Source organism: Perca flavescens, chromosome 3 (assembly GCF_004354835.1).
Source record: "Perca flavescens isolate YP-PL-M2 chromosome 3, PFLA_1.0, whole genome shotgun sequence".
NCBI lineage: Eukaryota > Metazoa > Chordata > Actinopteri > Perciformes > Percidae > Perca > Perca flavescens.
Window position 1 is genome coordinate 8,646,794 of NC_041333.1, and position 21,462 is coordinate 8,668,255.

Consider the following 21,462-nt stretch of genomic DNA (forward strand, 5'->3'; position numbering starts at 1 on the left):
CTACTTTTCAGCTGGAGGTGAGAAGAAGTCCGAGAAGTCTGACAGGTAGTCAAGGGTTGCCTTTGTAATAAAACTAGGGTTTTATTTCAGAATCAAATCCCGCCTTTCGTTTCGAATCTAGAAAGAGGCAGGTTGCTGCATGTTGTACACGTGCGCATGCTTCGTCTCAAAGTTTACATGCACTGGACACTGTATACCATGGATCTCTGAGGTTCTGGTTCTGGTCACTGGTTTTAAAGCCCTCACTCACCATTGTGAACTGTATGAACGTGTTGGATGGCCTTCTCTATCAACACAGAGACTTCAACACTGGCATATCTTCATAGACAAGGCTATTTTAGGTCTACTTCCATCCTACCTTCTGACCTATATCAGTGTAAATAGTACCGGGACTTACAATCTTCGTTCCCAGGATCTTTTCCTTCTGTCTGTTCCCAAGGTTGGAACTGCGCTGGGGGAAAAGGCGTTTAGGTTTGCTGCTCCCTCTATATGGAACGAGTTACAGAAATCCATGAAACTTAATGAGCTGCTCTCATTGGTCGCTTTAAGAGGATGTTGATTGACTTGGAGGCAGCCACATGTGTGCCTGCATACGTTTTGCCTGATGTGTTTAGGATTGCGGTTGACTTTTAGGGATTTGCTGTTTCAGTTTTATGTTTTAAGTGTTTTTGTGTATTTTGTGTTTGTATGTACAGTATGTGTGGTTGTAGTGCTGCCTGTCTTGGCCAGGACATTCTTGAAAAAGAGATTTTTAATCTCAATGAGTCTCTTCCTGGTTAAATAAAAAGGTAAATAAAATAAAACAATTTTCGGCCTGAAAATATAGCCACACAGCGCTCCTCTTCCTCTCTGGTCTGGGTGTCCTCCCCCAGGCTAATAAAGACTTCATTACCTTCATTCTGATTCACCAATTTATGGTGGGAATACCTTTATTAATCATATAGGAAGGAAAACACAGATGACATTCAAAATATATTAAAAATGTAATCAAATATAAACCAGTAAGGGGGCTTTCACATCAGGGACCTTAGCCTGGATCAGAAAAGTTGACCCCAAAGCAACGAGGACAAAATTAAATAGGCTACTTATATTTGTCTTAAATGTGCGGTGAAGGGAAGATACTGGCGTTAGCGTAGGTGGAGCATTTGTATACCTGCGTGTCACCTAGAATACACCACTGGCTCAAACTATGATGATGAGGTTTGTTTCATGTATCAATCGCTCCACACATAACATTACTGTAGCTGATGTTTTCTTCTGCTGCTACTTTAAGTCTCTTGAATGGAGCAAAAACTTCAGCAGACATTCAAGTCAAATGTACGTCACCATTTGTTCGCCAAGTCTGTTTCCGTTGCACTTTTTTCGATTGCATTGCGCTCTTATCAATATACCAACCTTTCCACCTCAGCCAAGCGTACCGATGTTTTTGCAATATTAAAAAAAAAATCTTTTAAAATTCCTCTTTCCACTAAGGTTTTTTTTATGCGCAAATTGAAAATATGCATTAAAACAGGTGGATGGAAACGCAGCGTCATGCTGTGTAAGCCCCGACTCTCTGCATGCCTGGCCTACTTACACTTACACTTTAATGCAGCTAATTAGAACGCACTAGCAGAAGGTAAAAACCTTTGCTCATCACTCATTAACACCTACATGAAGAATATTAACATAAAGATTGGGCATGCTGTGGCAGAAGTAAACAGTGGTCACAGAAGCGACAGAAGAATAAACTGTAATGACGTGTGCGTCTACCGCTGTCCTCTACCTCTCCTTTACACCTGGCACGCACTCACGCACTCACGCACGCACAGCAGCCTCTGCCTGAGCCCACCTGTTCCCAGTGGGGGGGGGGGTTTCTGTCTTTAGGCAACTATTTAATTAGGCTCAGTGTTGGTTGGCTGGCAGTAGAATCCCCCATGCTCCTCCACTCTCAACTATTCCCCATGAATGTCAAAGAGACAGAGAGAGGAGAGACAGACTGCAGGGCTTCAAAGAAGCCAGCGGATCTTTTCTATTTGTCTATTCCCCCATGGCGAGGCACAGTCTTTCTTTCTCTATCTTCCCTTCCTTTCTCCCTTTACTCGTTCTCATTCTTCCTCGCACATATTTCCCGGAGTGCTTTGAACGCGGCTCCCCCTGACGGGGAGAGAGAACTTGGAAGGAAGCGGGAGACGTTCCCCGGAGCAGGAATAATACAGACGAGACGGAGGAACAAACTTATTGATTTTATGTTGAGGCAATATAAAGAGGGTCTGAGAAAATTTTAATCTACCTTTCTGAGTATATGGTTGTTTATCGAGGACTAAAAAAAACTACAAGTTAGCACAAAACAAATGAAAGTTTGAATCCAAACGTGACAATGCAAATGGGACAGATTTGTGACACAGTTTGAGAGAAGATAAAGATTTGCTACACGGTCAGTTTGAAATTCGTGATGACTTTTCTCACCCGCTGTCGAATAAATAAGATGGAGAACACTGGGGAGAGTTTGCGGTGACCTTCTAATGAATGCAGATGCTGGTGACTGCTCCACTCTCACTTTTCTGGATTTAAAGTCATAATTCTTAAGATTTTCATTAAATCGAACCCAATTTTTTACACAATGAATGGTCAGCATTTTACCGCATCATCCATTCTATATGTTTACATTCTGTAATTACCTATCACCTCAGTGAGGAGATCAGAAAGTGCAAATCCGTACAGCAAAATCCACTGAGTCTTGAGAGGAAAATGACTGCAGCGAGGGATGCAGAGGTGCATTCAAAAAGCCACTAAAGTGTGAGTGTCTTCTTATCTTCCTGAGACTGAATCCCTACAAAATACACATTGGCAACTGGTTGCGGTCACAAGGAAAGGCACCCAATTCCAAACTTCATCAATTGCATGAGATTACTATTGACCCCGAGAGATGAGGCTCAAAGTGAGTCTTCTGGAGGACACAGAGAGAAGGGAATCCCAAATACCCTTGGAAAGTCATTTCAGTTGGCAGGCCGGAGCCCAGTGCAGAAGGAAAGAATAAACTGAAATGATAATAAAAGGAGAACGGGGATCCAAAGCTTAATCTCTACCAGTCACACACACACAAACTGTGCACCAAATGAACGGTGTGTTCACATGAAGAAACCTCCACAAACAACATCACAACTTCTGTGAAGTAACATACACACAAAGTCAACAGATCCCCACTGGCACCCTTCAGTCAGCACACAGCAGCAATGTTTTCCACTTGTTAGGCTCACTCTGGTGGAAAAACACAGACGCAAAATCCTTTACAAGGGCAGGATGTGAGGCACCCAGAAAGCTCATTTGGCTACGATGTAATGTAATTCCATGGGTTCAAACACTTTCATTTCACTGTGTAGTGTCCAATACGTCTGAAATGCCACGATGGTCTTTAGATGACACATGAACACAGAATACAGCACTCGCCCACTACCCATAGACTGTAACAATAATGGACCAAGCTTCCCTTAAAAGTGAAGCCAATGCGGAAGTGCCTTAAACCTGCATGGTATCTAACTTCAACTGGGCGACTCCACTGACTCCAAAAAGAAGTCTGTTTCTATAGAAGTCTATAGGAAAATGAGCCTACTTCTCACTTGATTTATTACCTCAGTACAGTATTTTCATAATGAGTTTATGGTCTCAAGTCGTATTCAATACAGCACGATGTTCATTAAGTAAATGATGGTCCCATTTAGTATTGTAAAATAGGCAGGGGATGCTTGTCCTTGTCGCTGCACTAGTGACTTGGGTGTGGACATAATCGGGACTACAGGTGGAAATTAGCATTTATGCTATAACCTAAATAAATAAATTAATACAACATTTTTTTTAAACAAATAATGATCAAAGAGAACTGTGAAGCAGCAAGTAAAGCTACTACAGTTCTCTTGATCCAAACATGGATTTGGAGAATCTCTACATTGACAAACTCATTTACAGCACAAGTGTGCAGTTGCGCTTGCAGGCCCTAATTGTTGCCCATAATCGTAATAATCTGTCAAAATGCTGTCAATGTATTAATCTGAAAGGGCTTCTGAAAAACCGCAAACAAGACTGGAGTCTTTGGGATAATTAAGGTCCCATAAGTGATACATGGGTCGTGCTCATTTTCAGGTTCATTCTTGTATTTTGGGATTCTACTAGAACATGTTTATATGCTTTAATGATCAAAAACAGTTTATTTTTTTTCCACTGTCTGTCTGAACGCTCCCTTTTAGCGTGTGTCTCTTTAAGCACCGCTCCTGAAAAAGCCCAGTCTGCTTTTATTGGTCAGCATTTCCTGGTCTTCTGCATCTGCACTTTTGGAGTCTCTGCACCATCATTGCAGCCAGAGAATGACTGTTACAGCACTGTAGCAGCACTTTCTACCTATATATTAGCCTAGAAATCTAGATGCACCCTAGCGGCAGCAAATGTAATTTCCAGCCAGGGTCAGTCTAGCAACTCTCCGTTGGCTTGCAAGCTGGAAAAAAACTAATTCTGGTCATGCCAATCACATTGTGTATAGAGTCGGAGGGTGGGCTTAACATAAGGACGGCAGAGTTGCGATGGTTCCGTGTGAATTCCCTGCAACTTGAAAACAAAGAAGATGGCTGCTGCTGCTGGCAAACAGCGGTCTTTTGAATTGGACTTTTCAAAGACTCGGAGTTAAGCACTGAATCATTCTTAAAAAAGGAAGATGTGTTCGGAGTTTTTGCCGACCGGATACAGGAAAAGTTTAATCTATCAACTAGCGTTGCTCTGGTTGGCTATGAGTGCAGAGGGAATTTGAAAGACAACCGTTTATCCCGCCCCTCGGATTGAGCCCCGCCAATGGTGAGTTCCCAGACCCAACATCTTGATGTGGGTCTGGCTTGTCTTTATATAGTTTACTTGCAACATCACAACCGCATGGAAGTCCTGACGGCTCATTTAAAGGCACAGTTTCTGAATACGGGCTGTGTGCGTTTCTCTTTGGATTGAGAGGTTTGATACTTTCACAGTAAGTATACAGCACGTCAACCTGCTTTATAATCAAAAAAAGTGGAAATCTCACTTTTAACCATAAGGGACCTTTAAGTAAAGAAGAAGAAGAAAGAAGACTTTAGCTAATGTTTAAAGTGCCTACAATAGATATCTTAATAAGAATGTATAAAAAAATGTGAAAAGGTCTCTGGTAGTGATGAACCTGCAGGGAATTATCATCTGAATCTATACGGAGCTTTATAGATAGTTTCAGCTCATCTGTTTGGCCATGACTTTACAGTTCTGCTTCCCTCTCAGCGCTGTAAAAAGCCACGCTATACTACACGCTCAGCAGAAAAAAAGACACCTCTCCTATTTGTAACAATGTTATTGCAAATAGTACATAGTATTCATATAGAGCTTTGGCAATACTGTATATGAATATGGCCATGCCAATAAAGCAGGAAGGATAAGTGTAAGGTTGAGCAGACTGATAATGTGAGGAGAATGATATCCCACAGCCAAAGACCAATACTAAAGTGGTTGAAGAAGATACAAGAACAGTGGTAGAATCCCGGTGGAGAGGAGACTGACATCTGTCCATCCAATCAGGCCTCTTTTGCTTCAGCAGACTGACGGCTGATCACCAGGGAACTGTGATCTGAAGCATCAGTCGGGGGGGGGGGCAGGCAAATGACAAGGAGTCACTCACCAGGAAACCGAACAAGCAGCTCAGTTCATCTCAGAGGGAGTTATTTCACCACTGCCAGCATTTTGCTCTCTGAAGAGTTCCCAAGTATTTTAAGTGCTTTCCCGAACAGCTAATTGAGAACAAATGCCACAGCAGCTCGGTCTTACATCTTAACACCAGAAAATAAATAAATAACACGAGGCAAAGCTCTGGTATTTTGTTAACCATGTTAACTGCGTGGGGCCAGCAGATAAAACCACCTTTAAATTCTCCATGTATGACGCTAGGGCCACAGATTACATACAAAGGATAGACAGAAAGTTACAAAACTGCCTTCAACCAGATACCCCTCCAATATATACCAGTATAAAGCTCACGGTGTTTGTTTTTGTTGATAATGGGTTTGTATTCTGTGACATCTCACTTTTTTTTACTTTTTTTCTTTTTTTTTTAATGGCCAATAATTATATAATTATATAATATTGTTTATTGCCTTTATTGACACGACAGATTAAGTCATGAAAGTGGGAGAGAGAGGGGGATGGCTTGCAGCAAAGGGCTGCATGTTGTTGGAACCAAACATGCGGCCGCTGCAACAAGGACTGAGCCTCTGTACACGGGGCACGCGCACAACCAGGTGAACTAACCATGCGCCCCCTGTCTCCCTGTATATCTGATGTTTCGCCTATATTCATTACGGCTACCATCACCCAACAGTTGGTCCTGTTTGAAATGAGCTCTTTATCAAGTATGCCTAGTTTTATACTGCAGTACAGATGAGGCTACAATGATGAACCATGATGGACTCTTCAGATGTGTTACAGTGAACCTAGCCACTATATGCAGCAGCCTTACCTTCCTCTTCTTGAAGGCCTGCCTGGACAGGTATCCCCTGCAGGCAGCCTGGAACAGAGAGATATTCCTCCTGGTCTGAACGTCTCGCTGCTCCTCCAGCCTGGACAGAGTCCCCGCTCTGAAGAACACCTGCGGGGGGGAGAGAGAGAGAGAGAGAGAGAGAGAGAGAGAGAGAGAGAGAGAGAGAGAGAGAGAGGTAAGGCAAAGTCACACAGTTCTTTACTTGGGAGAAGTTGATTTCACACTAGTCTCGCATTGCCAAACATTCCTCCACAGCGCTGGAGAAAGGTCTGGCTAGTCCACATAGCATTCCAGATTATTGGCATTTTTTTTAAACCAATCACTAACGTCTTGGGTGGCGCTAAGTGCCGGACAGTGTGCCCAGTGCCGCTGCAAAATAGCCTCGGGAAGGAACTTGTTTTGGTGGAACGTGTATGTTCAAAAGTTTTTATTTGTGCAACAGTAAACTCAGATTGGACAGATAGTCTAGCTAGCTGTCTGGATTTACCCTGCAGAGATCTGAGGAGCAGTTAACCATAGTCCTCAGAAATCCACCCGAGTTTAAAATTACAACACAAAGAAAGAGGAAGGTAACGGGCATTGGGGCGAAAAGAGTGACATCCGGTGGAATTTCTGGTGGCACCGGAGCAATCCCGGAAGTGGAACGTCGTGGATATCAACTAAGACACACATACTGTGGCTACATACAACTGCAAAAAAAATAATTTATTAGGGAATATTTGTGAGTTTTAACTTCAAGACTTTAGACTTTGAACAGCAATGTTGAGCGAATGAGAACTTGCTAGGATTTCTAGTGGGATGAAATCCACTTGAAATCCTGTAGGTTTGTGAGAATACTTTTAAGCTCCATGTTGACATGGTTACATTTGAAGAAAACGTAGAAAATGTAGATGAAGCCAACAACAACAGTAAGAGTTTTGTAAACCTGTAAAAATCATCACTGATCGAGCTGCAAACATACAGGACATTCTGCATGAATTGAAAATTGTCCTCTTTGGCACACAGACAAAATCAGTATGGACCTCTGCCAAAATAACAGAGCGCTTATAAATGGAAACATGCCAACACTGCACTTATCAATTTCACAGAGAAGTCTATATCCAATTACTTTCATGTATACAACAGCTTCTGAATTCCATTACTTTATATCCTCCAAATATTTACCATGACCAACCAAGTCTTTCATTTCTCCTGCACATCACTGACCTCCGACATGCAACTGGCATAGCACCCAGGTAGAACTGGACTCTAAAGCTAGTTAAGACTAAAGCTTGATTTACGGTCCTGTGGAGGCTCCACGCAGAGCTTTCGCCGTAGCCTCCATAAGTGGCCTGAAGTTTATACTTCTGAGTTGGTGTGTGCGTCGATCTAATGGCAGGGCCGGCATGTGTGTGTGTGGTGCGGTGTGGCAGAGCGAGTAAGAGAGTGACGTGATTAGCTTCGGAGTAAGTAGCAACTCTAGAGTCATAGTGAGAGAAACAAAGTGTCTCCCCTGTGCTTTCTGACCACGGTGGGAAATCTGTAGCAGGAAAAGTTAACCCTCTCCTTGATTTCATGTTGTTTATGGAGACGGAGAAGCAGGAAATGAGTCGGGGGAAATGCAACGCTACCAAGCCACGGCCAAGCGACGTGACGTGTAGTTACATTTTTAAGAGGTGCAACTCAGGCTACGGCGTAGGGTCCGGCGTAGGTTCGTGTTTCCACGTACCTATGTACGTAGCCACGGCATTGATTTTACACAGAGGCATAAATCAAGCTCAAGCGTGCGTCCTGTTGAAGGACTGTTATTAAATGTTTTGTTGTACTGCAAGTCAAAACTATGGATGGCCTGACCTGGATCAGACTTCTTTATTATTGAGTATTTCACTTGAGTAAAGATACCGTGTCCGATCCAGTATTTATTTGTAATATATTCCCGTCCATTTTTTTCCCAACACACATGGGCCATTTGACCCAGGTCAAACGTGTCACACAGACTGAAGAAGTAGTCAACAAGGTGTGAATGTACCGATGCAGGAAGTGAAAGTGATTAAACTGCTGCTCTTTTGAAGTTGACGTGCATTCGTGCAGAGAAATAAAACAGCGACGTCATGACGGGTCGCCCGGCCCGCAATGACGGACATCAAGACGCCACTGGTGGCTGGCTCACAGAGAAAACAAAGAATCGGGTGTTTTGACAATTCCGCTTGCCCATCTGATGCTCTCAGCTCTGGGACTCATTACTAGACTACTCCTGAACCACACCACACTCTAGCCATGCTTTGTCTACTGCTGCCCAGTGTGACCAGCACTTTGGCTGACAGCACTGTAGAAGCCGAAGCAGGAAAAACACTCCGTAGTGTGTTATTTGAACTGGCAAAATGCGAAGGCTGAAGTGCACAAGGCTGAGTGTAGTGAGTAGGGGACCTCAGATCTGGAACGAGCCTGATGAAAACTTGAAATTGTCGCATTCTGTCTCCATCTTCAAGAAAACAATCCTTATAACATATGATTGCTGAATATCCTTTGAGTGTTATATATGTACTGGGGTCGTTTGTATTTTGTGGTATTTGGCTGTGTTGAGTCTATGGTGTATTGCGTTTTCAGTGTCTGGATATTTTCTGTTGTATGTTTATACTTATCGGGCCCCCTACAAAAAGCTTTTAGTAGCTTATTTGGGGTTCACCATTTCACGCGGCCTACATACGATCACTGTACCTTCTGAAATTGTGTTTTAATGACACAATGATGACGTGAGAGAATAATGTATTAAAACACTACTTAATGTTCTGACAGGGATCGGGGATCACAGCAGCACATATTGAAGCAAAATCATTTGAATTTGATTAGTTACATTATTTTTGGGAGATGCCACGCAGATCATCTGTCAAATAGCAACCAATAAGTGTTGAGGGCTCAGCAGTGTGTATGTCGAAGCATGACTTACATTTGAGCCAACTGACAAACTGCAGACCTGTTCATGCTGGCAGGTCATTGTTCAATCTCGCTAAATATGCCACCTAAAATATCCTGCAATGTGTTGTGCTTATTATTATTTGTTCATTTCTTGCCTGTCCTGAGGACCTATCTCAGTGATTTTGCTGGCCTGATGATTATAGTCTTGTCCAGAAACATTCCTGTGCCTTTCATCTCCTTTGCTGATGATTTGGGCAGCAGTAGTGCTTCTTTTTGAATGCCAATAAGTGCACAATTTCATTTTTGGCTGTAAAAAGCCACGGCGGGCTGACACTGGGCCCCTGTAAAAGCCAATCATAACACCTCTAACTCCGTCTAGATCATTTGTGTATCTGGGGACAGACATTGCTCTGTTCCTCCGCCCTGAATTAGCTGGCAGCTCTTTGTGGAAGTAGATTCATTAAGCAGAATCTGAGTGACGCTTTGTCCTTCAGAGGATGTCACTGTTCCTAACTGTAATTTTCAAAATGGCTGGGCAGAGGAGAGTGTATAGTCTGGAGTATGGCCGGAAATTAACATTGTTGTTTAGATGGCATATGGACCTTATGATTTAACTACTTTACAATGTTGAACTGTGTATGATATACAAAAACGTAGCAATTTTATATCATTTCTTTATTAAAATTAGCTTTTTTTCTCATGCAGTTTCCTGTATTTATACATGAGAAGAACATCAGGTTCTTCTTTGTTCATTTATTATAAAAATGCATTTAGCAGAGAAATGTTCTAAAGTAAGTTATCCAAAAAAGAATTGTCAGAACGGAACTCCAGTATGGTACAGGCTCTGGTGGCTTAACATTTCAAATGTAACCTAGGCCTAGTTAGGAGTACATTATGGGTGGTGGAGAACAAGCGAGTGCTGTGGGCAGATTATGTCAAACTAGCCTTGGAGGAGACACATCTGGTTAACATGAACTGCTGTGCTCCTTGGAGACCCATTTGTCAGTGTAGGGATGGTGTATTGATATCAGGCAGAGAGCCACAGACAAGTTGGCAGTGAACCACAGGGCCAGTTTGGCAGTGAGAGGGGGCTCATCTGCCAGCCACCTGCACAGTCCACACTAGGGATGTAACGGTATGAAAATGTAACCTCATGGTTATGGTGACCAAAATGATCACGGTTTTTGGTATTATCGCTGGATTTTTAAAAGTGTGTTCAATGTGTTCAGAAAGCACTGATAGGCCTACACAAGCTCAAATAATTTCAAAAAGTGTAACAGGATAACTATGTTCAATCAACTGTGCTTCGGCATTCTTATAATAACCAACATATGCCCATTCTTCAGACTTAGTCCCCTTAGAGGGCCGATAAATGTCCTGAGCGCTGTCATCTCCTCCTTCCACCATGATTCCTACTTCAAGAAACGCACGTTGTAGGCTACGCAGTGCGCCTGCACGCCAACTTCAGGAGACTCGGATGATGCTGGGAAGGATTAAACACACGGTTTCCACACTGTGGTAATCCACCATAATAATAATAATATATAAAAAAACAGATAATTCTTATCGTCAACATTTTTATCGTGGTTTAGCGTTACACCGGTAATCGTTACATCCCTAGTCCACACTTTGTGTGTCATGGGTAGGGTTGGTTACCGAACGTGATACCTTTCAGGGTAATGACCGAATTACGTTGGTACTACTGAGTAGTGATTCGCGTTAAATCAATCTAAATTTCAATACCTGAAGCGTGTAAGTGCGAGCTTCTCTCTAAATGTGAAAGGTACCCAATAGTCATAGGTGATGATAATCATTCCAACATCAAAATGAAGGTATACATATACTGAGTCTGACTTAATGTCCCGCCCACAACACTATCCGGCTATCTTTTAACGTGTATCATGTTGAAAGTTTCTCATTTATTAAATAATTGCTTATAGCATTTAAACAAAGTTTTGTTTGGAGTTTTTAACATTCCAAAATCTTAATTTTGACTTAAAGATTTTCATTGTCACTGTAAATGCATATTGGTTCCAAATATGGGTTATGGTTTTCATTAAGTACTAATAATTGGTATGTGTATCGGCTTTGAAAACAACAGTATTGGTCGATCCCTATACAGTATGTATCTATCGACCAGCCCGACTTGGCAGGTACCTGTTGTAGCAGAAGATGTGACTGATTCAGAGTAATGTGATGGGCCAGTGTAATAATCATATGGTATTCTCCACTTTGATGCAGCTCATTTATTCATTACTCAAAATGATTCCCACACTGCAGTATAATTAGATAGATAAAGTGGCCCAGTGTGTGGGTTTGGTGGCACTTTGCCTTCCACATGGGTTGGTTGGACCTGTGTGTGGCTTGTCTGCCAGTACAAAAAACGTGAAACAAAGTCATTAGTAATATTAGTAATATGAACACCACAGAACAAAAAAGTTTGGATTTGAAACTTTTTCTGAACTTGGGAAAAAGTAGAGACTGACAGGCACCAACACTAAGGCAAGGTTAAACTCGCTGCGATATCTGCCAAGAAACTTCTCTAATTGACAGCTCAAGGCGCTCACTGTTCTTTATTCCACAGACATCCAAAGATCTAATTAACAAAACCATCAGCCTGTCTTTTTCCTTGTGATTAGCTAGGTTTTTTTTTTTTATCTCAAAGAGTTGGAGTCAGGCAGTATCTGACTGCTGCTTGGCAAAGGTCACAGATACAGAGAGCAACAGCGATCAGCTCCTCCCCATAAAATGAAAAGATTCCAAACAAAAACACACCAGGACTACTGAAGGTGAGAATGGAAGCGTGAAGACTCGTCACTGCACGGGAATAAAACAAGCACTGACTTCTCCATGGCCACCACACCTCGTGCTAGAAAGGTAGGTGGATAGAATGGAAAAACACATTCTAATTGTGTGTTTAATTGAGAGTGTCACACGTGAAAAGAGACCTTGGGACTTGGAGCCAACACTCCTCGATGGCAACAACAAAGATGCAACTGCCAAAACTGTCTGGATAGGACAAGCTGCCCATGCAGAGTGCCACAGCTTTTGCCTGATTTGATGTGACGTGGTGTATTTTAAGTCCGTTTTCAGGGCTACCTGCAACAGACAACTGCCTACAAGTAATAACGTGTGTACGCTCATTCCTATAAAGAGTTATTTGAAGGTAAGGAATCTGCTAGCTCATGTTTAATTAGCTCTGGCAGATACTGGTCCGCCTCCCATTCAGACAGATTTCAAGCCGGCCAATCACAACCGTTTATGACTGACAACTTGTGGAGCCTTTGCACTTCGCGCAAAATACATAATGACATTATTTTTGGGCTCGCACACCCTCACGCCAGGGACACTACAGCGAGCATAAACTTAGCTTAGTAAAGAGGAGCGCTGTTAACGCATTTTGCAACAACCAACATGGCTGATTAAGGTGTGGAACTTCCTGTTTTAAATATTTACGATCTATTTTATATAAATACTGTGCAGGAAGTGTTGAGTTTCACGGACAGTATCTTAACACAAAACGTAAAGGCAACAAAGTAGATATTTTGGTATGCCATGAATTAGAATTGTGGAGGAAGTGTCGAGTTTGCAATAGCAGCAAACAGCATCAACAGAAAATGAACAGCACAGCAGTACAGAAAACAGAGAGATGTCTAAGGAAAATATGATTAAAGAAACATTTATAATAACAAGGCCTTTCTCTAATACACGCCTGCATCAAATAAAGGCTTCTGTCTGCAGTTAGTAAAGGTTAATGAAGGCCCTGGCCATCAGTGGAGAAGTTACAGCATTATAGTAACAGTCCTTATATGAATAATGAGTAGAAAAGTGTGCATGTGTGTGACTTCACTCACCCTGCTCAGCCCCATGTGGTAGCTGCTCTTCTCCAGATCCAAGGACTCCAGCAACTCCTCCACCGCCTGGAACCCAGAACAAACAGTCAGCAGGCAGATAAAGACAAACCAGCGAGCCTTGCCTCTGAGAGAACACATGACCTGGTTGCCCAAAGGAAGCTAGCTTGGTGTTATAGCAACAAACACCAGTTAACACAAACACACACACACCTCCCCACCCCCGAGCTGCCTCCAGGGACAAAACAAGTGAGACAGAGAAGCTTCTCAGGTCAATTTTCTGTCAGGTTTCATCCATCATGTCAACCCAACCTTTAGAAGACAAACGGCAGACTGTTTGGCTGTCAAGTCTCAACTCTTAGGGGCTGATGCTGAAGGATTAAGAATCTCACTTTCTGATTAATATTTGTTAAAACTGGCCTTTAAAAAGAAAAGACTAATCCTGACTTTCCACAAGCCCTCTTGATGCTGCAATAGATTAAGTGTTGAATCTATCTATTCTCACAGCGTAAGGCTTAAAATGTAAAGTTTTTCCTGGGGGTGGTGCTACAGGAAAGGCTAAGGGACACTTACATTAAGCTCACGCAGTGTTTAAGGGGAAAGGATTTGTGCTCTGGGAGGCATAAATGTGCGCAGTACATTTTATGCTATTCTTATGATATTAATGTGTACAAGTGAAAACGTTGCAGTGTTTCCTCTATGTTGATTTGACCGTGGTGGCCCCCCCAAGGCAACATTTCTGCCCCCCCCACGGTATCGGAAATAGGGCTGCATTGTTAGAGTGCATGTCGGAGAATAGCGCGGACACGCCCGTCACTCGGCAGAAAAAGGGAGAAAAGAAAAAGAGACGCTGTCCGGATGATAAGCCAGTTGAGATTGTGTGTGTACCTCCTTAAGAACTGTAAGTCGTATAATTTCGGTTGTCAGTTCACTGTTAGCTGGATTGCACGTGGCTGTTGATTTGATATAACAGCGATTGCTCCACGCCCTTTCTCACGTTTGTATCTTAGGTGCATTATTTACACGCTGAAGTAGTTACACTGCATTAAGATAAAGTAATTAATAGTGGGTTTATTGTTATTTGCTACAGAATGCTTAGCCTATATGTCAAGATCAAAGTTGTAACTAAAACAACGCAGTTCAATCGCAACTGAAAATATGCCTCGTTGTGTGTGTGAATAGAGTAACTGGGGATTTCCACTGGATGCGAAACGGCTGTGGACCGGCTCCGCTGCGTGTCTGCTGCGTTCTCCTACCTTCCGTCAATACCCACCGGGTCCGGATTTGTTGACTCTGTGCCGTGTTTTCAAGGTGTAGTGCAGGGAAATATGATCCGCCGTGAGCACGGTGTATTTTATTTTGAAAATTAACCGGATATTTATTTTGTGTCTGTGCTCGACTTCCTGTCCCGCACTATCTGCCGTGTGCTGAATTGCTGCGGAGCTCTCCGTCGTCCGTCAAAAATATAAGCTCTGCGTATCTGCTGCGGAGGGCTGCAGACTGACGGAACTGGGACGGAGTAGGGACGCAGACGTTCCGCAGTCAGTGGAAATTGCCGGTAATTCTAAAGGAATCCTAAAGGAAACACTGCGTTGTCCTGATGGAGCTACTAAAGAAAGGCCAGGCGGTCACAAACATCATTAAGAGGGTAGTTTTTTTTACTGTCTCTTTTACTGTGAGTCCCCTGGTACACTTGTTGAGATATCTCGCTCTGATTCAATGTTTCGGTCAGATTGACAGACACTGGCATCCTTAAGGCCGTTTTACAGTTGTGCGGAGGCTCCACGCAGAGCTCTCGCCGTGGCCTACGTAAGTGGCCTGGTGTTTATACTTGTGCACTGGTGTGTGCGTCGAGCCGGCTTGTGTGTGTGTGGGGAGTGTGTTAGAGTGAGGGAGAAGTGAGAGAGTGGCGGTGATTAGCGTCAGAGCGAGTAGCGACTCTAGAGCCATAGTGAGAGAAAGTGTCTCCCCTGTGTTTTCTGACCAAGGTGGGGAATCTGTAGCAGGAAAAGTTAACCCTCTCCTTGATTTCATCATTGTTTATGGAGAAGGAGAACCAGGAAATGAGTGGGGGGGAAATGCAACGCTATTGGCGACTATCAGCCATAATGTCTAAACCATCCGAGGTAGACTGACCATGAGCTACGTGGTTGTGAAATGGAAGTTTCTGCTCCTGTAGAAGCTAGAAGTCTGTATGAAATCAACCTTGTTTTAAGAAAAACAAGTTTTATCCGCGATCTTATCGAGAAAAAATACAGTACCCACAATCCTAAGCGTAACAGCAATGTCTCTGATTGGGCCAACCATCTATGTTACCCGCGAAACCGTCAACGGCTAGAGCAATCTTCTGCTATTGAAGTCTATGATAGTTTCTTTACACAGTTTAATATCTGTGTAAATCAAATGTTTTATGTGCACTATTCATCTCGTAGCTGGTTGGCTTAGTTACAGACTTAAAACTCGTCATTAGAGGTATTGAAATTAATCAAATAATCGATGCATCGAATCGTGGACATGGACGATGCTACATCGATAATCGGCTGGGCCATAATCGATTATTTCTGTTAACAATTTAATGTATGCCTAACAACGTGTTGTTCGGTTTACATATTCTGTGTGTATGTTTTGCACATTCAGGAAGTGCCATGTGCTCAGTGCTGTAGTTTTATGTATCCAATTTATTTAGTATTAGAGCACTGCAGAATGTTTTGTTTTTAAAGCTTGAAAAGCTATGAATTAAATATCCTACATGGCTTTAATATTAAAAATGTATTTGATGCATCGTGATGCATCGAGATATCGAATCGAATTGAATCGCTGACCTGATAATCGTAATGGAATCGAATCGGGAGATCAGTGAAGATTCACACCTCTACTCTTCATATAAGCAATTTTCGAAACATCAATGAAACAACTGAACCAGAGCCGTTAAAACAGTGGGTGGTCACTGTTGAGCTCTATGCTGGCGACAGCTGTCACTTGCTGCCATAGCAACTCCAAACATCTTGGGCTGTAGCTGCCTCAAGGCAGAGAAATAGAACATGCTTGTGTTTCTGGCCTGTAATCTGCCCAACAAGCCCGCTGATTAAATAACAATCTTTTTGCCAACCATCACCACCCCCCACCATTTTTACTGAACTAATGTAACAAATTAATAAACAAATATTTCTAAAATTTGACAGAAAGAAACAAGTATATTGGTAATTGCAATTATTACTGAGACAATTGTATAGCAAAATTTGGAACTGTTACAGCTCTAACGCCAGCGTTTGCCTCCTGACGGGATCATATCAGTCATGACGTGCCCTTCCCTGATTCGTTACGCCCCTATCACATGACCCTTTCTCGAAAACCCCCCCCCCAAAAAAACAAGCAAGCTACAACACCCTGGACTGACTATCGGTGAGTATTTCAACATGGACATACAGCCGTTTCTGACTTTGTAGTCATGAGCTTCACCTTTATGGCTATCCAAACTAAGAAATCTCTCGTCCTATCCTCCGTTGTCTTTTCGGCAACTAAGCAACTACCACCGACCGGGAGGCGATATTACGAATCCCACTATGGCCACGCCAAGACCCACCCTTCAATAGCATTCACACACTACAATTGGCCAGGCGTCCATGCTTACATGTACAGGTCCTATCCCCTGACCAATCCCCTAACCCCAACCAATCGAGCTGCTTCGTAGGGCGGGTCTTGGCGTGGCCATGGTGGGATTCGTAATTTTGCGACCGGGTGGAGTATACATGCTGCTTCCTGTTTACACCGGCACGGGCATGCCCAGTACATGAATGGTCATGTGATATGTGTTAGTAAGGACGAAGATTAGTTCTGCTACTGGAGCTAGGTGTAGCCTAAGACAGTATTCCTCAAAGAGTGGTCCGTGGACCACTGGGGGTCCACAAGGGACTCCTGGTGGTCCACGGGTAGATTTGGTAAAATATCATGTTTTTAAAAACATTGTTTCTCAAACGGTCTGCCAGCGACTCCAAAGCCAAATAGTGAGGACCATAGAGGTGTTGTTTTCTAAATTAAATAAATTTGTTTGTAAATTCAAACATAACCATTGGAATTGGCTGTTTTTTCTGTGTTGTCGGACTTCAGCAATGAAGCCGACTGCTTTGCGATAATGCCTCCAATTTACGTCACAAATGATCAGTGTGATATTGGAAGGAAATACGGAGGAATACGTTTACGATTACTGTCCCCTGACAAGATGGATCAATGGCTTTTTGGGGATATTGGGGGATATTTTTGGCAATACAGTGGTCCTTGAGCTTTTTTTAAATTAGGTAAGTGGTCCTTGGTCGGAAAAACGTTTGAGAAACACTGGCCTAAGAGACCATCTTACACAGCAAGAAGACCACTAAAACTCTCCACTGAAAAACAGCATAATAAAACAATGGAACTTTACATGTCAGCTTCCACAGAGGACTGGACGCCAACAGGAATGATGTATGAAGTGGTGGATTTCCCCTGTGTTGTTTGCATGGTTGGTGTGAAAAGCTCTTGGCAGGTACACCATCTGGCTACTAAAACCATGGCTGCATCACTCTGTATTAAGAGGAACTGACATAACTGGGCTGTCGGCGACAGAAAGACAGGGATTTTTGTTTGGCAAAATTTCTACGACGGGCTCAGCAAACCAATATTCTCTTCTCGTCACTTTCTCTGAAAACCAATTCTTTCATATTATTCCTCCAATTATACGCCCTTCACTGTCTCAGACGGCCTCCTTTCATCCATCTTCCTTGCTTTCTTTCTTCCCCTCTGTTGGTTCCCAACTCCCCAGAGAACTGGGTACCATTAGTTCTTTCTGAGTGGGCTATCCTCTCTAAGCTCATCTCCAAGGAATCTTCACTTTGCTGCCAGTGTGTTGTGGAAAAGAGAGGGGAGCTTGATTTCACTCATCTGTTTAATTAATCCAGTTAAATCTTCTCTGTTGACAGCAGCTAGTCATGTCAATATTCTTTTCGTATTCCACATTTAACTCAAACACACACAAACAGGCAGGCACATAGCCAATCAGATTTTTAGTTTCCTACATAACCTGAAAAACATTATTTACCTCTTCAAGACAAGACATTTTTGCACATCAGGTACAGAAGGCCTTAATGTAGAGATGTTTTCCTCCAGCAGCCATACCTCCCACTCACACAGGCAATCACACCTTTGTGCAAAGCTACTATATACTGCCTGAACGGAATGTAGAGAAGACATTAATCAAATGCTCAGGGATGTTCCTAAACTGTTCTGCCTCCAATACAAAAGAAATGGAAAGATAATGAGACAAGAAAAAAAAAAGAAAGAAAGTGGAATGAGACAAGGGAATGGGAGGGGAGAGGGGGAGAGGGGGAGAGAGGAGGAAAGAAAGAGCTCTTCCCACTACCGGTAATTAATCAGTACAGTAGCCGTATGCTGCCAGCCTGTGCAATCATAATTAATTACACACAAGAGCGCTCTTGGAGCAGGAAGAGGACAGCGCAGAGAGGAGAGGAGGAATAAAGAGATTCTGTTCACACCAGAAGATTAGAATGTAGAGGGTAGGGAGAGAGAAATACTGAATCTCCAGACTTTATACTTTCAACATTCTAACAGTTTTGACATCATCAGGGTAAGTTTTATTATTGTAGGACCAGATCCTCCCGAGCCACAGAAGACACAGTATAAGCCATGATGAGTAAGCGTTTTCATGAACAATAACTTCATAATCATAATTGATGCTTCTTGATGATCCTTTGGGACATTCATACCAACTGACAATTCTCAAAAAAAAAAAAAAAAAAAAAAAAAAAAAAAAAGGGTTCATCAATCTTTTAAACATACCAGGGTGGATTTATTATCAATTACAGCTGACAATAAAACTCTGTGTCACAACTAAAGCTCATTGTTTTCAAAAAACTGCTTCTTTTAAGGAGCACGAGGGCTGAAACAGATTTTGAATTGGATTTATGTCCCCGTAAATTGTTAGTTTTTTCTGTGACAAGATACTATAAACCGCAGTTCATGAGAACAAGGTCTTCCTGTCATTAACACTAGGGATGAATGATTAATCACCAAGGACGCTGGGTAATGTAGGCTTGAGCCTACCCAAACATTTCTTCCTAAAAGATATGTGGACAGACTGATGTCCTTGGTATTGTATTGTGCACACAACTAGGCTTAAATTAAAGAATACAAATGCCTGTGTCTTCCGTGTTTTGCCTGCATTAGCCTACCGTTTGCGTCACTATGACCACATTCACCGCTCGTTTACGTTTTGTGAATGCGCCTCTGGCTGTGGCGGATAATTTCTGCCGAATAATGAATGTCCCTTAACTCTCGGGAAACAAGGAAAGGCTACTACTACTGAGTCGAATAAATGGGGTACTTTCCATAAGATCATCTCTCAGTGCAAATCAAACCAGCTATTAGGCAAAGAGAAATAAAACCATGCCAATCTCTAGGTATGGTGAAGGGTATGTGATGATGTGGGGGGGCTATTTTAACTTTATCAGGATTAGGGTTGGGTATCGTTTGGTTTTTTTTCGATTCCGGTGCTAAATCGATACTTTTAAAACGGTGCCGGTGCCTAAACCGGTACTTTTCAATAAAGTAAAAAAAAAAAGAAGAAGAAAAAAAATAAGGGTAGTAAACAACAGTCAGTGACTTGTTTATTGCTAAGGCCATGGTCAAAATTAAAGATTTAATAATGATGTAATAACTATAACAATAACTTATTTCACCAGTAAATTGCTGTTGAACCCCAGATGGGAAAAGGGTATTTTACAATTACTGTGAATGCACCACGAGGCTACCTGTTTTAAGTGAATCTGTGTTGTTTAATTTCAACAACGGCAGCTGCAAGTGAACGCACCGTCTGTGTTGTTTAATTCCGACAACGGCAGCTGCGAGTGAACGCACCGTCTGTGTTGTTTAATTCCGACCATATAAACATACTGTATATCTATGAATTGCAGCTGCTGCGCAGACTGTTACATCCCGCTGTAGAAGTCCTCCACAGTGAAATACAGTCACACTTTACACTGTTTAACGTTAGCTGTCAGCATTTTAACCGTGATTAATCCAGCTGATAGCTAAAGGTAGGCTAACGTTACATGCTGTCAGGTGTAGTGTAAAGTTGAGCACCGAAATGAGGCACCAAAACTTTCGTTCTTATTCGGTCTCGTTACTACCGTTTATGTCGGCACCGGTTCCCTATTGGCACCGAGTTTCGGTACCATGCCCCCTATATTTTAAGGAAGAACATTTATTTATTTACGATACATTATTCTTTAACAAAGAAAATTGGTGTCCTTAAAGGTTGGATTTTTCTTCATTTTTTTTAATTAAGTCAACTTTAGCATGCGTGTATTCACTTATGCACTGTATATGTTATTTATTTACAAACTTATATTTTGTATTTTTATCTTTTATTTTTTATCTATATGGGGCCGGACTTCTTATGTTTTAAACCAATGCAAATTCTGCTTTTATTCAGTTGTTTGACTGTGAGCATGACTTTCAATAAACTAAACTAAACTAAATAGTATATTTTGCCTTAAAAATCGTTACATTGCCTTGAGGATGCAGAACTCAGCACAACACCTGCACGTTTGGGGATTTGGAATTATTTGATCTCTAGCAAGCCAGTCAGTCAATTCAGCTCATGTTCACAAAAAGGATATTTGGACATTATTCAAAAGGAAAAGAGAAAGTCAGAAACCCAGATACAGCCAGCAGTGCCAGCAACACTGGAGCAACAGTTTAAGGGTAGTGGATGTCAACCACCCGTTACAGTAAGGAGAGATGAGGGAGCGGAAGGGGAGTGTTGACGTCAACTTCAGCACCCGGCTAACTATAACAGCTATATTGGAACTCACACATCAGTCCATTTATCTTATTTTCATATTTTAAACGCAATCCATGGCCAAAGAAAAGGCGAATCAGCGTTCATTTCCAACCACTGCTGCATTAAATTAATTATAATTGCCATTATAATCGCTAAACAGCTGTGGGATCAAAACATAGGGTCGTAAGGGCAACGTTATGGAAACATATCCTGGTTAAAAATGTGAAAAATATGTGAACAGACAATTTATTTTATCTACCTTAATAGGCCATAGGATACCAGAATCCACTTACTTCCCATATTAGCCCACCCAAACCTCACCCGCCATCTGTATTAATCACATTCAAATATAATGAAATTATCAT

At 42.2% G+C, this 21,462-nt stretch overlaps 1 protein-coding gene across 6 annotated transcripts in view; it reads right to left on the reverse strand.

Moving 5' to 3' along the window:
• The window catches only part of myo18ab (myosin XVIIIA b), a 161,801-nt gene that overhangs the window by 58,031 nt on the left and 82,308 nt on the right, over nt 1–21,462 (reverse strand). For all 6 annotated transcript variants that reach the window (XM_028574607.1, XM_028574605.1, XM_028574606.1 and 3 more), the window contains 2 exons: nt 13,267–13,332; nt 6,497–6,625 (listed from right to left, as the gene is read on the reverse strand). In XM_028574607.1, the coding sequence (XP_028430408.1) occupies nt 6,497–6,625; nt 13,267–13,332 (195 nt within the window). The remainder of the gene's footprint in view (nt 1–6,496; nt 6,626–13,266; nt 13,333–21,462) is intronic.